Source organism: Chelon labrosus, assembly GCF_963514085.1.
Source record: "Chelon labrosus genome assembly, chromosome: 8".
In the NCBI taxonomy this organism is placed as follows: Eukaryota; Metazoa; Chordata; class Actinopteri; order Mugiliformes; family Mugilidae; genus Chelon; species Chelon labrosus.
Window position 1 is genome coordinate 21439966 of NC_140358.1, and position 18181 is coordinate 21458146.

Here is an 18181-nt window from a genome sequence, read left to right on the forward strand (position 1 = left end):
ACCCTGTTTGCTTGCTCTGCACGTGGGTGGGGGCTTAATTAGAGCCAAATCATACTGAATCTTGTAGTTTTTTCCCCCCGTAAGTGTTTGACGCCTTAGTGGGTGGGTTACTATGGGAACTAGAACTGAGTGGAATTTCACAAAAGCCCATAACCAGCGAGAGAAGAACCAGACGAAGGCTTTATTTGACGAGCGAAAGCTCAACATTTATAGGACCAGTAAACTGAGCCATTGTTCTGCTGAGCTGGTAACTCCCTAAACTGCAACTAAAACAAACAGCTCACACGTGAGTTGCTCTGATATTTATAGACGTATTTGCAGCTTTAAAAATAAATTTATTGCAGTCCTGAGCCTCCCAAGGAGTACTAACATATCTGATCTCATTTGTAAGGTTTACTTTGATCATATAGCTCCTGGTTTAAATACAATACCTGCCACTTTAAGGCTTTATTGTTTTGGGGGAAAGCCTTCTATGGCTGATTGCGTTTCCACAACAATTAGCATTTAACATTCCTATTATTAAATGAAGAACAGGACTTTGGTAAGGCTTTAGGGGCAGGATGCACCAAACCGACGAGACAGGAACTGACAGGAAATAATTTTCCATACCAGCAGGTGGCAGTAGTCTGTATTCGTCATTTTAAAAGCGGGACTAGCTAGGAAGCTAGAAAGAGCTACGAAGCATTGTTAGCGTGCAGTTTATTAGACTAGATGAAGATAAAAATCCAGAAGAGGTTTTTGCCTATGTGACTTGTAGTTTGCTACTTTCTAGTTTGCTACTAATTTGTATTGTTTCTAATCTTGTGCACTAATTTGCTAAGCTGAGTCTGTGACCAGCGAGCTCCACCAAAGATTCAACATTCTCCATCGGCCAAAAAGACAGAGACCCGGGTCCAACGAGTGTCAACGGTGCAGGACACACCGGAAAAAACTAGGACCGAGGACCGGACGCTGTCATTAGTTTACAAATGACCAGATACTTACACTGAAATATGAAGGCTACAGTGTACAGCATTACCAAGTGTCTATTTCTAATTTTAAATGATTATCAGTTTGGACCAGGAAAAAAATGACAAATCTAAGTGATGCTAGCTTCACAGCCCAGTCATCTAAACAAACCTGAATGGACTGATATCTAGTGTTTGTCCAATTAGAGTTGTAGAAACTGTGTTTGTCACAAACGCCGTACACAACAGAGCCAGGTTGCCTCGTTTGTCAGAGTTTATTCTGGAGGGTCAATCTCTGAAGGCTGACAATGGACTGAAATAGAGGCAGAGAACTGATTTCAGCCTCCATTACTTGAGCTCAACTGGTCGTAGCTGAGCTTCTCTCCTTAACTAGTGTGGTCCTTATCTAATGGATCGGACCGGTACTTGTTCACTTGGATCAATATCAGCCTGGGGCTTTATTTCTAGTCCCAATCACTGCCACATTTCTGGTCCACTGCTGGAGGAGATGATCCTCTGCTGAGCTCTTTCCCTACATTCAGCCTCTCTAATCACATCAGTCTCTCACTTATCTCTTTGAGAATGATCCTATCAATGTAAAAACCTTTTTTTTTTTATCTTTCCTCTCTTGTTCTTTATCGGGGCCATAGAGAGGTTTGAATCATGCATTGTCCCTTCAGGAATATTACCTGCACTGATTTATTGTTGCGCCTGCTGCAAAAAAAACCCCAAAAAAACAAAAAACGCAGCATCAGCCAGATTTTTAATATGCTAGTTTGTATTGTGTGAGTCGCAGTTGAAATTCCCAAACTTAAGTTACTGCTCAGTCCTAATTGCAGTAAAAATTCAGCCAGATTAATCCACCCAGTCTCTACCATTACATTACCGTACGGGCTGTCGGGTCATTTGAAGGATCCCAGTGGGAGATGTAGCATCAGCCTGAGTCTCCTCTCACTTGTTCTCCCAGTTCTAGCTCCCAGGAGGCCTTTTTCTGTCTTTTTTTTTTTTTTTTTAAAGTTGTGGCTCCGCTCCAGTCTTTACAGCAGGTGAGCCTCTATGCGGAGCCAGTGCAGTCCCTGTCTGATGTAGCGGACCAGCTCAGTCATGCTGCTCTGCTGACTCAACGGTTCCATCACGGAGTCCAGCTCCTGGAAGAAGTCTACGTACAGGAGGGAGAGACAGAGTTACTGAGGGTCAGCGGACCTGCTGCTGCTCCTCGTGCTCAAATGAAAACACATAAATACAGCTGCTGTTTTTTTCTGATGGAGGAAGAGGAAAGGAAAAGGAAAAAAAAAACTCAGATGAGTCACTTATTTATAAGTGAACATAACTCATCCCATCAGTCATGCCTGCAGTTTGTTGAGCAGAGAGGAAGTAAATAGTTTTATTATAAAAATATGGCGATAATTAAACAGTAAAGCATCTACTATATATATATTACTATGCAAAAATAACTTACACAACCTATTTATAACTGATTATTGAACGTCCTCTCCACAGTTTTAGCCTTTTAGTGGAATTAAATAGTTTATGGCATCAAATGCAGTTATTGCAAATGTGTTTTATTTATTTACTTTTCACTCAGTAGTAAGAATCAGCATCGTCTCTGTAGTCCTAAATATTCAGCTGCCTACCCACTCTGCATGGCTGTGACCGTGACCTATCGCCAGTTCATAAAAGCTTTTACTTTTGCTCTCCTAAATGCCTGCTGTCAGGCTGTCAGGTGGGTGTTCATGCACCTCTCTGGAGCACAGGCTTTAATATTGCAGAAGAAGAAACAGCAGTTTAGTGCAAGCAGCGAAACACACTATGCAAGAAAAACCAGTGCAAAAAAAAGATTCATCGCTATCAATATTTCCAGGAAGTTAGACGTATAAATCATGGATGTGATAGTAAATATTCAACAGAGAGTTGATTGATTTCCCTCCTTTTGTTCTATAGTGAGCAGACACTGATCTGTAAATACATACTGTCATGTAGACTCACTGTAGTCCTACCTTGGCTGTCAGTGGCCAGTCTGTCAGCCGTCTCCCAGTGCTCATAGCTCCGCAGGATGTTGTTGGTGATGTTAACATGACTGGCGGCCATGTGATGAATCCGCTGGGGAATAGCCACGCTCCCTGTTGACCCTAGCGCACCTCCAGATCCTCCTCCGGCTCCTCCTCCTCCTCCCCCTCCTCCTCCGCTGCTGGCTGGGGAGGGGCTGAGTGAGAGCGGAGAAGGAGTCCCATTGACTCTGGAAAATACAGAGAGGCAGTAAGTCCCAGCAATGACAGGAAATCTAAGCAGGAGGCTCCAAATGCTGGACGGGGGTTTTGAGTTTAAAGTGTTTCTCAACTTATTGTTAATTTATGCTTTTATGTTTATGTTACCCATTATAATAACAATTTTTTTTTTTATTGGGTGTCTGTGGCAACATCTCTGCACAAAAGGGAGTAATTGGAGTAGCATGTTGGGTGCGTCATCAAGTACGCTGCTATTCCACTTACAGAATGACAATACTGCATCCTCTGCAATCTATACTTCAGAGTTAAACTAAACTATACAAGTCTGAAGTTAGCATTCTTATTATAGATGACATGCAATTGTGGTTTTGCCGGGAGAACCACCTCCTGCTGAACGTCAGCAAAACAAAGGAACTTAAAGTGGACTTCAGCAGGAAACAACAGAGGGACTTGCATCCACTTATTATCAGTGGCTCTGAAGTGGAAAGAGTGGACACTATCAGATACTTGGGAGTGACCATCTCACAGGACCTGTCATGGACCCATCACCTTCTCTACCTCCCCAGACGCCTCAGAGACTTTAAGCTCCCTCTCAAGGTGCTCAGGAACTTTAACACCTGCACCACTGAGAGCATCTTGTGTAGGAGCATCACTACCTGGATGGAAAATTGTACCAGGCAGGACTTCCTGGCCCTCGAAAGAGTGGTCCGTTCAGCACAGCGGACCATCAGAATCCCCCTCCCCAACCTGCAGAACATTTATACAAAACCTTGCAGGTTAAGGGCCAATAAGATCCTGGAACAGCCCAGTCACCCCGGACACTTTCTCTTCTCTCTACCGCCATCAGGCCGATGTTTCCTCTGTCTGAGGACAAAGGCTGAGAGGCTGAAGAAGAGTTTCTATCCCCATACCATCCGTCTGCTCAACTCTGAGCCTCAACTAGACTTAAATACCACTGCATCACTGCACTTTAATCACACAGCTGCTCTAAAATATTGTAAATGTATGTATATACGAGCTACCCCCTTCAAGTTTACATTCTCAGTTACAGTCCATAATTCGTTTTTTATTTTTTATTACTGTTTTCACCGTATTACTTTTTTACTACTTCCTGCAGGTACAAAAATACATTTCACTGTGCATTGTACTATGTATAACTGTGCATGTGCCATCTGAATCTTATCTTCTCTAATTACCACTTTCCACCACAGATGGTGCTAGAGGGAAAACACAACTTTAACCAAATGTGTAGTTCCTGTGTTTTTGCTAGGAAAAGCGATTGATAATCAGCCTGTTCAGGACTGTAAATAGGTAAGAGATGAGGGGATGATGGGTAACAACATCCAGGAAACATGTCATATGTAGCGGCATTAAATCTACTTTTACTATTTCTTTCTGGGCACTAGGTGGCAGAGCAACAAGTTGTTATCACCACTGTCAAATACAAAGACAGCCTTTTAAGTTGTGTTACTGGTCACCAGATGAAGTTCGATATTCTGTCACCACCAAGGTCTGTTGAAAGTCTGATTATTTTTTTTTACCTGCTCGACGCCGAGTGCTGCTAATTAAGTCTGTTGTTTGGTAATTTCTGGGCAGTATTGTACGGCTACCTGTTGTGACTAAAAAACAAAGCTGCTCAGAGCGGTAAGACAGAACCAAATCAATTTATTTGTGTTGGTCATGCAACCAAATCAATGAGCTCTAGAGTGAATTTCACTCTGGAGACGATGCACCTGCAGGGTTGATGATTTCTCTGCGGAGTTTTTTTTCACTATGAATAACACCTATAGTAAATTGAAGCATTGTTAGTATAAATGCATTGATTGGTGCAGCTTTAGCCTGGTGGTTTGTTATCACAAAAACACCACTGGTAAATGAGACAAAGGCTTCACGTTGTTATAATTGCATACTTGCTTTTGATAGAAACGTTGAATAACAACTAAATTAACAACGATACAGTATGCTAATCTTTATAATGCTGCACATTAATTACGGCGGGAATTAGTCAGACAAAACACCAGCGTTTTGTTGTGGCTTTGACGTTACGGGGGGCTGTTTAAAATACAACAAAGAGTTATAATTTCAGGTTGTAGCACTTCTGATATTCACTCCACAGACATGTGAGCACAAACTTCTCCCCCTGTCGTTGCACAGCTGGGTGTGTGACTCTGGCAGTGATGTAATGTCCATGATGTGGCCTTGACCCTCGCTGACCCACAACTTCTGCCTGATTCAATGCCACACACACACACACACACCCACACACACACACCGATGCACACACACCCAAGCAAACACAGAGCTCCGGTCCTGCTGTTGTGCAGCGTCAGAGCTGTCCAAACTCATTAGCTTCACATCCGCGGCTCTTCCACGCCTCTCCTCCTCCATCTATCATCACTCCCTCCATCACTCCTTCTCACCCGGCACTCGGCAGCCCCTCCAGTCCTCTCCTTCTCACATCTACAACAAATCAATCCCTTTATTTGCTTCCTGAGGGGTTTGTTTGAGCAAGTGGCTGTCAGGGGCGCCATGGTATTCTGCAGCAGAGCGAGCTCCGGTGGATTATAAATTCTCAATTATCTAGGTGAACGAAGGGAGGTGATACTGTGTGTGTGTGTGTGTGTGTGTGTGTGTGTGTGTACTCACTTCCCATTGGTCCTCCAGGGTGAGGGTGCTTGGTGGGAACTCTTGGCGGAATTCTGTATCACAAAAACACACATTTATTTAACCACGCTGAAAGAGCAAACAATATTTTACAAGCAAAAAAAAAAAAAGAAAATGTGTCATTCAAAAGTTTCTCTGAGTAAAAGTGCAGACGTATTATCCGCAGAATGTTCTTTCAATAAAAAAGAAAGAGAAATTGACGTAATTTCTGTTCTGAATTCTTTGTGTAAAATTAGACAATTTAACCTCCCGAGGCTTCAGCCATTTAAGAGCGTTATTTAAATTAAACATTGAAGAGGTTATCTGATAAAAGCAGTGAAATATTTTCATCTGAGGACAATTTTAGGTGGCATAATATTGCTATATTGACTACATCAAGGAAAAGAAAGCCTGGAGAAAGAAAAGTGTTAAGCGTGCACCATTTGTCATGGTACTTTGTTTTTTTGAGCTTGGACTTTTTTATTATTAGTAGTTTCAGTTTTTGGACTTTTTAATAATTTTTGTGTATGTTTTTCTTGTTTTACTTTGAAAAAAAGTCTTCTCCTTGTTTCTTTCCGTTTACCTAAATGTTAGCGTGTGCTCCAGCCCAATTGTTTTCACCTGCGTCTCATTATCCCGTCTGGCCTTGTGTGTATATTTAGCTTTCGTTGGATTTGTGTTTTGGACTTTTACCTGCTCACCTCCACCTCACCCGCCTTTTGTTTTTTGATTTTTGTAAGGCGCCATTAAATTGTCTTGCATTTGGGTCCTACCGTCCTTGCTACAGCCGTGACAAAATTTACATTAAATGCGATAGCTAACCTCTTTGAAAAATGCAAATTCACGTTCCAAAAATAAACTAAATAAAAAGCTGAACGCACACCTCATCTAGCCCCTTAGATACGAAGCAGCAGCAAGTGACGGTTAGCTTAATTAGCACCAGAAACAGGAAAAAGAGCTAGCTGTTGCTAGCTGGGAGAAAGTGACACAATGCGCTAACCTTGAGCTTTAAATCTCACTAATTAACCTGCATCTCGAAAAAGTGCAATAGAAACTGCAGTTTTATATTACTTATTACTTGTTTCTTTTTGTTTAACCTTTGGATTGAGTCAGGCTAGCCGTTTGCCGCCTTTCAAACATGTCAATATATGCTAGGCTATGCTAACGGCCTGCTGTCTCCAAATTGTGATGCCATGTCAGTAAAGATTCTTTCTCAACTGTATTTATTTTTTTATTTATTTGACAGGGACAGGACACATTCATGTTAAGTTCACACTATGAACAACGTTATGGCCAAGTGTGGCCAGCTGCATTGTTAATAAGTGCAGTGTTGCCAAATTCAGCTGATGATTTCCAGCCCAAAATCTAAGCTAAGAAGATGTTTGATGGCCTTCCCCTTTTGACGAGGAGGGTCACGTTGTTCTGTCAAAGGGGTTTGCAGGATTATGGGGGTAGGACCCAAATGCAGGACAGAGTGGGCTGAGGCAGGAGTTGGCACGAAAATATGTTTAATAAAAAAGCAAGACAAAACAAAAAACGCTGCAGAGACCGCAGGAATCCAGGAAGACAAAAGTCCTATGAGATAAGTAACCAGACAAGTATGACGTGACAGAGAAAGACGGGGAAGGCAGGGCTTTATATACACACACGGGACAGAGGGGTGACGAGACACAGGTGAAACAAATCAGGGCTGAGCTCACAAGGAGAAATCAATGAATCAATCAAAGGGGAAAACACAAGACAGGAAACCAAGAACTTAACAAAATAAAACAGGAAACAGAACCCCAGGAAGACTAATCACAAAACCATAACAGAAACACTGGCTGCTATAGCACTGCTATACCATTAGCACACTCAGTGTTATGTTGTCATCCCTTTGACAATAAAGATTTGAAACAAACCCTTATGTTTTGTTGACCATTGGAGCACCAGCTTCCCTTGAAAATGACTTATAAACTGTTTCCGTTTCACTGGTAGTGTGAACACAGCACAATAAACATTGCTGTAAATGTGCCAGTAGCAGCAAAATGGCTTTTTCTAAAAATATATATTGTCCCTTTACAGACATTACAAAGAACTTCCCATGAAAGTTTAACCAACTGATTTATTCTGTAGTAATTAATACCTGAAATATTTCATATTTAAACCATCGTAGAGAAAAGCATCAGCTAAATATTAATGCTAATATGTTGGTATCCTTTAGTTTAACTTCTAAACATTTACAAGGATGTAATATGGTTCAGAGGAATTTAAAATCCACACTAATGTGTTGTGTGCATAACTGCATTAGAGAAGTGGTTTGGTTGTTTTTTTTGTGTCACTTTCATTTCAGAGCGAACTGCTCCGACTTCCTGTCAACACATGTATGTACACAGCCTGCGCACACATGCACGGCTAAACCCCCAGTCAGCCGCTTCCCAGAAATCCAATCCCATCAATGCAAATGCAGCGCTGTGATAATGACATCCTCAGTAATTAATTAAACTAAACATAATTAATCAAAACAAGCACATTAAACCCTAACAATCCACTGCGATGATTGATGGAGCTAATTAATACATTAATATCAAGGAGAAAGAATGGAATTTAATAACGCCATGCAAAATTAATGCACAGGCACCATGAAAATGAATATGAAATGTATTTGAGGGATTGTAATTGGCTTTGCGTGTTTTTCACAAAAGGGAAAAATGAGAGAGAGGGAGCGAGAGAGCGGGAGGGGGAGAGGGAGAGGGAGCGAGAGAGAGGGGGAGAGGGAGGGGAAGGAAATCAAGTCTGTGTCCGTATATATATGTGTGTGTGTGTGTGTGTGTGTGTGTGTGTTACCTTGAAGTACTCCATGAGCGACCGCGAGTACTTGACAGCGTGGTCTTTCTTCAGATGGAACATCCTCAGATACAGCAGAGACAGACAGCGGTTACTATGGAAACAAAAGCATCAGAGATGAATCCTCTGTACAAATTCCCTTTAAAGCTCCATCCTCAGTATTATTTTCATGTCATCCGCACAAAATGCGCCCAGACTTCAAACGCGGCCCCGCAAGTCCTCGCGGATTAGGACGAACTTCAGCCGAGTGAAGAATGTGGGAAATGTGAGATGAAACCGTGAGATGAAAACAGAGAAGCACACATTTTGCGTTTACACTACTTTGTTTAAACACAACGCACACAGTGATGGATTTGCATTCAATATGTTTGCGCATCACCGTAGTAAAAATGAAATAAGTGTGATTTAAACTCAATAATTCTACCATCTATAGGCTGTCTCCAGTATAATCGGATTAGCTTTATGGAGATCCACAAGCACAGATTTGCTTTAAAGTAGCGTGAGCAGTTGATTTAAGATGTTCACATTTACAGATCTTCTCTTATTTGTCATAAAAATACAGGTACGACTGACAAGTGCGGCGGGGTTGTTGTAGAAGTCATGCACCGGTTTCTCAGCGCAACAGCTGCCTCACAGACTTCATGCAGGCTGCTGTCACCGTCATCACTGTCAGGTCACTGCACCCGACAGTGCACTGTCACCTGCAACAAGTCTATAATATTCTTATCCATCTCCGTGACTGGCAAATCCCCTTGACCTCCCGTCAAAGTCAGGGACCACTGTGCTTTTAGAAGGACTTTTTTTTTTCTCTTTCTTTCGCATCCAACTTCATGTTAAACGATCCTCTTTATTGCTCTCACGCTGCAGCACTGCTCACATTACTTGCAAATAATTTCAGCTCCCTGAGCGACAACTACTAATATTATTGTCTGTTTTTTTGCAGCTGCAGGATCTGAAGTTTAAGTGAAATCTTGTTTTTTACAGTTTGTGTCATAAATCTGGGACAGATGGACATTAAGAACTGGTTTCAGCTATTTTAGTATGCCTCTTAGATTATCATTCTCCAGTGTCAATGCCAACATGTTTTCCTGATAGTTTCAGAACAATGACAATGGAAGAGAGGAGCGCCACTAGTTATCTGATAATATCTGTAAAACGCTCATTTTAAGTTATAAAGCATCATCAACATGCTGAACAATATTTCTGCACAGCATGGGCAGCCTTTGACTTATCCAAAGTAAAAATCTTAAGCTGGAAGTCCTGGCAGAATCTTTTTTTTTTTTTTGTTGACTAAGAAAACGTAAATGTGCTCAGACTTCCTCTCATTTCATTCAGTTTAAATGGTGACAGAATGATGCTACAGCTAGCACACAGCTTCCAGCCGCACAGAAAACTGATCAGGGATAAATAAGGGAGTTGATAGAGAATCAGATCAATGGGCAGACTCGAAAATGTCTCATTTCAGTATCCATCACAAAACTGTATACGCTGATTTGACAGTGTAAACCAGGGGAGTCGAACTCGTTTTAGTTCAGGGGCCGCATGCAGCCTAAAACTGATGTGAAGCGGGTCGGACCAGTAACATAACAGCATAATAACCCTTAAAAAACTAAATTTTCCTTTGTTTTAGTGCAAAGAATTACGTTACGAAATGTTCACATTTAATGAACTCTCCTTTTACAAAACATTTTATGAACAACTTGAAATTTATTCAGAAAAATAAGTCCTGCACATTGCTGACCGCTCTTTAGTTTTGGGTGTCTGACTAAAACACCAGACAAAATCAGGAATAGCAGTTATATATACTAAAAAATTGGATTTAAAGTCTTCTATGTAGTTTATGCACTTTTCAAATTCATGCTGTCGGCCAGATTAGACCCTGTAGGTGGGCCACATGTTTGACACCCCTGGTGCAGACTATACAGATTATGAAATCTCACACAAGTCCTCATGGACAAGTGGCGCCCATGTCTAAAAACCTTTATATTCTAACAAGTTGTTCAGTTTAGAGAGGGGTGGGTGACTCCAGCTTGACGCTTGCAACACCCAAAACAAGAGTTTTATAGTTTGAGCATTTATAATTCTGTTTGTTTTCATTAGACAATAGAGAGATGACAGGAGACGAGAGGGAATGTATGATGTGTAAGAAAAACCACCAGGCCAATTTAAGAATTCAATTATTCATAAAACACAAAAAGAAGACAGACTTTGAAGAGTTTTTGGTTTCTGGTTAAAATAAAAACTAGGATTGGAATAGCTGCGTTGGAAGATTTTGACACACACACACACACACACACGATAGAAGAGAATCGTACCACAACACGGCTAGTTTCTTCTCAGCGACGGTGGCTGAATGGCTGGTGAAGTTCTTCAACCTCATGGCATACCTGCAGCAGACAGACGCTCATTAGTCATCATCCTTCCACACGATTCTGACAGTGCCATGTAAATACATTTCAGGTTTTTCCTCAGAAAATCAGAATGCACCACATACTCACGGTTCATTTTAATAAGAAAATCAAGGTTGAAATCACTCATAAATTGGTGAAATGACTGTTAGTGATTAATTTCTTCAGCTCGCTGGCAGTCAACAGAAACTCTGCTGAAGTGGCTTTAGGCAAAAACAAGCTGCAGGTTAGATTTATCTGACTCTGTGAGAGGATACGTTTCTCCTTCTGTTATTTATTAGGCATCCTGACCATTATCGTAAGGGTCAGCTGTTGCCTCCTGTCTTCAGTGACCTGATAAACCCCTTCAGCTTAGTGTGACGGACTATCAGTCAAAATGAAACTCAGCCGAGACAGGTGCATCGAGGGAAAGCAGCTCCGACTTAATACTGTATTGATCTCTGAAAGGAAATTCTTGTCCTTTCTCCTGCCCCCTTCCTCGGGGGGAGGTCAGAGGTCGGGGCCACTGATGGGCCGCCGTGCAGCTGGTGACAATTCAGCGTCTTGCTCAAGGACACTTCAGCGCGATGGATGAGCGAGGACAAGCGGATCTTGAACCTGAGCACTTGAGTTAAAAGACTCGCCGCGCCACCCCGCTGTCAGCCTGCCAGCTTTCAGACGTGCTGTGGCAGCCATTTGTTATTCTCAGTTTGCGCTCCTGAAGTTGCACTTAGCGACTTCACACAATGACAGCTCTCAAAAACCCGCGGAGATGCGGTAATGCAACAGCTAGTTAAATACACTGATTAGCAACCCGGCGGGTCTGTGGGGCCGCGGGAAAAAAAAAAAAGACAGAAAATACAACGCTGGAGGAGTCCTGCTGCTTATGAATGGAGCTCTGGTTTCATGCAGATTGAGCCATAAAAAGTTATTTTCTTTTGTTAGGCTACATTTGTTGTGAAATTATGCCTCGCGGTGATAGCGATGAAAGGATGTGTAGCATATGAATCCATTATTATTTCTATTAAGGCATTTCTAGGTGTTTGAATCAGAATGAGTCATGCACCTCATTAGTAAGAGTTGAAGTCCACGTACAATCAGGTGTGACAACCATGAATTACTGCATGTTTTTCTTGTATATTTCATTTAGATGTGGTTATAGTTTTTATATATAATCACACACACTCGCATTTTCACACCTGAGCACAGACCCGTTTGCTACAGCACCTGCTTTTAAACACATGTTCATGTTTGCTTCCAATTTAAAGGGGAACTACTGTTTTTTTTACAACTTGTACCTTATTTCAGGCATAAAATACTATCATTTACTCACCCATATAACTTTTGTGTAATTTGTAGTCGTTTGGGAGATAATAATCAGTGAATATCCATATAGTGGGAGTGACTGGGGCACCGAAACGCAGCCTCTAAATAACACATTATCTGCCGTGAAACTCGTTCATTTCACCAATATTTTGTTATCGTATGCTGGTGGATGATGATAACAGGTAACTCCGGACTCAACGGGGAATAGCACGGCACTCAGAGATGACATCATCCAGGTCAGAAGACATCATCCGGGGTCTGTAGGTCAATCTACAGACCCCCGGATGATGATAACAGCAAACTCCGGACTCAACGGGGAATAGCACTGGCATACGATAACAAAATATTGGTGAAATTAATGAGTTTCACGTTATTTAGAGGCTGCGTTTCGGTGCCCCAGTCACTCCCACTATATGGACAACGCTGATCTATTTATCTCCCGAACCAATACAAATTACACAAAAGTTATATGGGTGAGTAAACGATTGTATTTTATGCCAGAAATAAGGTCCAGGTTGTAAAAAAAAGTAGTTCCCCTTTAAGATGTCTCTATAGTATCTGTAAAATGTGTAACAGTGATTTAACACATTTAGTGTACATCGTCATATATAGTATCTCCTCTCAGCACTCCACACTCTCTCAAACGATTAAACAACGGCTTCATTTCCCTTATAGTAATATCACAGTGCTTTAAAGACGCCTCCCCGAGAAATAACATCAGTTTCATTCTGCAAACTCATTCAAAAACTCAGCGGTTTTAAACTCAAGCTTTTAGCAAAATCGCTTCTGTTCATTTTCCTCTCCATCCATACCTGATAAGCTCCACGGTCTCAGAGTACATCGTATACGGCGATTTGGCCTCCAGCGGGTCTCGCTCCATGGCATTTCCACACTCTATGAACGAGAGAGCGCCGTCCGCGTAGTTCACCGCTTTGCCGAACTTGTCCATCTGCAGGCGCGGGGTTGCACGGAAAGGGAAGAGGCAGGCAGAGACGGAGTGAAGGAGACAAAGGCGACATGAAAAGAAACGTGACAAGAGGGGAGACAGAGGGAGGAATAAGAGACGGAATAAGCGACATCTCAACAGCGTCCTGGCAGACGCGCAGCCTTCTCTCGGAGTAATCTCCTGCTAAGATGCAAATCCCCAGATAAATGTGAGGAAACAACACGTAAACATAAGATAAATAACAAGTTAAGTAAATCTCATTTCATTGTTCGAGGGGGATCCGATAATTCTTTTGATATTGTATAATCTTGCAGACATCATCAGTCCTTGAATGCAATGTTCCCTGGGAGACAAATGGTGCAATAAATAACACAAATTATACAGTACGGCCCTCGATACAAAGTAGGATTTCATTCTGCGGAGACTTACAGTGCACACATAATTACAGTCTCGACTGTAGACGATAATATTGTGTGTTTTTAAATGATTTTTTCTTCTGTGTGTATCTAACCATCTGTCTTCTCTTTGCCTCCTCTGTGTACTTGAGCATGGAGGGGTAAATCTGTGTATTATTCCTTGATTGGTTTGCAGTGAAGTGTTGAGCCACACAGCTTCTTACCAAAGCGTCAGCCTTGTGCTTCAGTCTCTTGGCTTCCTGCATGTAGTAGTCGGCGCTGTGGACTCTGGAAGAACCACAGAAGAAGAAAAGAACATGAAGAGCATCGGGCTGCACGGACCAGTCCTTTAACAAAAACTGAAAAAAAGAAAGAAAAAACTGCCCGATAGAGAGTGATTTACATAATCACTGACTACAAGTAGCTGGCAGTGAGCTTTGTAACAGCAGCCTACTTAGGTATACATTCCTCAGGCAGAGTGTAACCTTAGTATAACAACAAAACACGTTGTTTCATGAATAATGCAGAAACCTTTTGGGACGAATAAGTCAGAAGATGTATCATCTTTCCAGGTTTCAACATAACTGGACGAGCGGTGAGGTGATTTCAGCTGTTTGTATCATATACATTAAACTAACAGGCCACTGTTTGTCCCTTTACTTAGAGTTATAGGAAAATAAAACCAGCTGTGTAGCGGCAGAGAAGAGAAAAGTGGCTTCTAGCTTCTCCCCCCCAAAACCCAGAACCAAGGATGGGCTGGGTGCAAATGATATTCAGTCTAATCAGGCTACGTCTCTAAGTACAGAACGTCAACAGATCTTTTATAGATCACCAATAGAAAGAGTTACTCTGAACATAATATGCATATTTTGATAAAGGAACACAAAACATCACATTTATACAACGGCTCTCGAGTCATAAAACATGTGTTGCTGTGTGTTTCTACATACGTGTCACTAAACGACAGTTTTGGCCTGCGAGGTTCTGCAGGATCCAGCGGCGGTTCCGACCACACGTCAGAGTCTGAGTGGCCGTTGGCATGGTAACCGTCTCCACAAGGCTTCTCGCTGTGGGGATCCATTTCCTGTAGTAAAGAGGCCATTGAAACTTGTGTTAATTAGTGTTATAATGCGTGTGGTTTTTTTTTTTTTTTTTTCATCGACCAGCTACTTTCTTCTTGGTTTCTCGTCCACTCCGATCGCACAATCCGTCTGAACTGTGGATTTGTTGACTCCAAACTCTTCAGAGATGGTTTTGTGACCTTTTCCAGCCTGATGAGCAACAAAGACTCTTTTTTTTTTCTGTGCTCCTCAGAAAGATCCTTTGTCAGTCTCATTATACACTTCAGTAAAGATGTGTTGTCTCATTATGACTCTAATATGGCCTTGAAATTAACTCGTAATCTGAGCACTTACTCATGCGCCTCATAGATATGTAATATTGGGTCACTTTCCTGAATAAAGTATAATATTTCTGTGTTATTTGTTTGATTGGGTTCTTGTTGTGAACTGTGAGGACTTGTGTGAAAATCCGCTGAGGTTTTGAGTGATTTTTATGCAGAAATCCTGAACGGTGCAAGTACTTTTAAGCGGCACTCTATGTATTAACTTCATGACAACTTACACTGCCATTCCTCACATGCGACGAAGCCTTTCCTTCGCCTCTCCTGTGCCTGTGCGAGGAAGACGAGGCGGCGGCGGCGGTGACGGCGGAGGTCGTGGTGCACGGCAGCATCCCGGTGGCGGCGCCCCCCTCCTGGGTGAGGGAGGAACCGGCGTCGAGGGTTCGCTTGCGAGGGGGATCGTCGGAGAGCGGCGACAGGAGGGGTGGGAGCAGCTTCTCATCGCGCCGCCGGGACTGCTTCCTGTTTAGAGAGCTGCTGAAAACGCACACAAACACAGAGGGAGAGGCACAAACATGACAAAGCCGTGAGATTATTTGTTTATTTTGCACAGCGGCACCGAACGCTTGGATTTGGCCTGTATTTATCCTCCAGTTATCTTGGAGATCAGAGCGGTTTTGGATGAATCATGATCGTATGGCGTACTTGTGGAACAGTATTCTTGACATGGGTTCTTCTAATGGTCCCAAGATAAAGACCTAACATCAGGAAGGCTGCTGAAGTCCTGTTGTGTGCCTGTTTCCTTTTTCTTTTTTCCAATGAGCTGTCCATCCTCCATGTTTTAGGCTATCCTGCCATATCCAAACACTGTGACCTCTGAGCTGCACTGTCTCCTGTCCCTCCACCAAATCACCCCTGGACATATTCAAGGACTCACCTTGACTTTAAAAACAAACAGAATGAAATCTTCTGTGTCTGCTTTATCCGCACCAACAATGACAAAAAATATCCATACAATCTATCAACACACACACTCTGAGCGTATGAAGACCTCCTTCTATAAGCTGGGCCAACAAGATCTATGTTGTTGCAACTTCATTTGCAGTTGCCGGATGAGATTCTCCTTCTAAAATTGGCGTACGCCTGCGTTCCCGGCTAGCATGTCGATGATTATTCCCCCGGCTGCCTTATTTTAGCTCCGGTGACTCACATTGTTTGCAACACAACAGATAATATTTTTATGTTTTTCCTATCCCTGGAAACTCTGGGGGTTTGATGCAGCGAGAAAGTTGCTGAGCTCGCAGAACAAGGCCCCGGGCACCGACATTAGTGATAATATACAAAATCAGGGAGACAAAGACTAATTAGCTGCTGTGGAGTGTGTGTGTGAGTGTGTGTGCGAGTGCTTTTGTGTCTGCGTCCAGCATAATTGATGCGTGTGAGCGTGCTTGTGTGCGCGGCTATGCTAATTTGCGCTTGTCTCTGCTTAAGTGGAGGCTGGCGTGTGCGTGCAGGCGAGCAGGTGAGAGCTCTCTCTAGTTCATTTTTAACAGCATTTTAAGTTAAGACACTTAGAGCCTCTTAGCACAAGATGACCACAGTATATCTGCCAAATAATTCTCCTTAATACATTTGCAATGACTCAACAGTTACTTGGTAGCGGGGGATGATTTCTGGTCCAGCTGAAATTAAATGTCATCTTTTTGCCTGCTGCAGCATACTGCACATCTGCTCTGCTAAATCATTTGTCCTTTTTTTCTCCTTTAAAAAGAAATATCAGGAACTAAAAGGCTGGGATTCATATTCTTGAGATTTCCTGGTGCTGTATGTAGAGTAGCTATACCTTCATGGAGGCCGTAGTTCAAGCAGTAATGAGTAGATCACGTGATCACACTGGGTTAAGTTCAACTCGCATTACCTTTCCTGCTAAAGTCTCTAAAGCGAATTGCTGACTTCCGTTTACGGTTGGCTAATTGGCCGCTCAGCTGCAGCACATTAAACAGCACGGAAATATTCGGACAAACGCCTTACTCTTCAGTACCGCTGCTAAGAAAACTGCCGGCTCATGACTTGGAAGATCCCGCACAAGTTTGTTGAGCTCAGCCCTCGAGCTGCCGCCAGTCAAAGAAAGAACACGCCCTCTCAGTTAGCTGAGACACCTCTCATATCCACACAAAGACATTTTTCCCCCACACGTATTTTTAATTATAAAAGAAAAATAATGCACTGTTGTGAAATTGGGTTAACTTTACTCACTGCCAATGGGCTGCTCTAGTGTTAAAACAGCCGCGGCTTTATAATTAGTTGTGTACTGTGATGTGATACTCAGAGCTGTAAATGTTTCCCATGTAATTAACAATTAACACTGATAATTATGAGCAGATGATAATGACATATTACTTTGAAAAACTGTCAATTGTAACACATCACAAGGATGGCGTTAAAAACCGCCGACAATAACACAATAGGAATCTAACAATGGATCAAAAGAGTCTGTAATAGCAACTTTGCCTTTTTCTAATACCTCTTGGGGACAGAGAAGGGCTGTCACATGTGTAACACCTGTGTATCTGTGACTCCTATAGTCCCTAAGCTTCTAGTTTCCATTAGTTTATACATAAAACTTCTTAAAGTAGAGTACTCGCCTGAACAGGGACTTGAACCCTGGACCCTCAGATTAAAAGTCTGATGCTCTACCGACTGAGCTATCCAGGCTCTGAACGGACACCTGCACCGCTGATTCAAGTTGGACTAATTGGGATGTGTGTATGAACAGTTAAATCATAATTATGATTATTTTTTTTTACAATTGACATATTTCTTTCCCACTGAAAATACGCCACTCCCTGTGTCTGCGTGGGTTCTCTCCACGTACTCCAACTTCCTCCCACCGTCCAAAGACATGCTCATTAGGTTAATTGGTGATTCTAAATTGGCCGTAGGTGTGAGTGTGAGTGTGAATGGTTGTCTGTCTCTCTGTGTTAGCCCTGGGATGGACTGGCGACCTGTCCAGGGTGTACCCTCGCCTCTCACCCGATGACAGCTGGGATAGGCTCCAGCAGACCCCGCGACCCTTAACAGGAACAAGCGGTTACAGAAGATGAATGAATGAATGAATGAATGAAAATACGCCAACTGCACAGT

The 18181-nt window shown here is 42.4% G+C and overlaps 1 protein-coding gene across 1 annotated transcript in view; it reads right to left on the reverse strand.

Annotated features, from left to right (window-relative positions):
* Positions 1-302: 302 nt before the first annotated feature.
* The window catches only part of aff2 (AF4/FMR2 family, member 2), a gene marked incomplete at its 5' end in the record, with an annotated part of 162671 nt that continues 144792 nt past the window's right edge, over positions 303-18181 (reverse strand). Inside the window, 9 exons of the mRNA XM_084549763.1 lie at positions 303-2106; positions 2945-3183; positions 5819-5871; positions 8642-8735; positions 10957-11028; positions 13167-13303; positions 13920-13983; positions 14646-14779; positions 15319-15574. Of these exons, the coding sequence (XP_084405889.1) occupies positions 1985-2106; positions 2945-3183; positions 5819-5871; positions 8642-8735; positions 10957-11028; positions 13167-13303; positions 13920-13983; positions 14646-14779; positions 15319-15574 (1171 nt within the window). The 3' untranslated portion in view covers positions 303-1984. The remainder of the gene's footprint in view (positions 2107-2944; positions 3184-5818; positions 5872-8641; positions 8736-10956; positions 11029-13166; positions 13304-13919; positions 13984-14645; positions 14780-15318; positions 15575-18181) is intronic.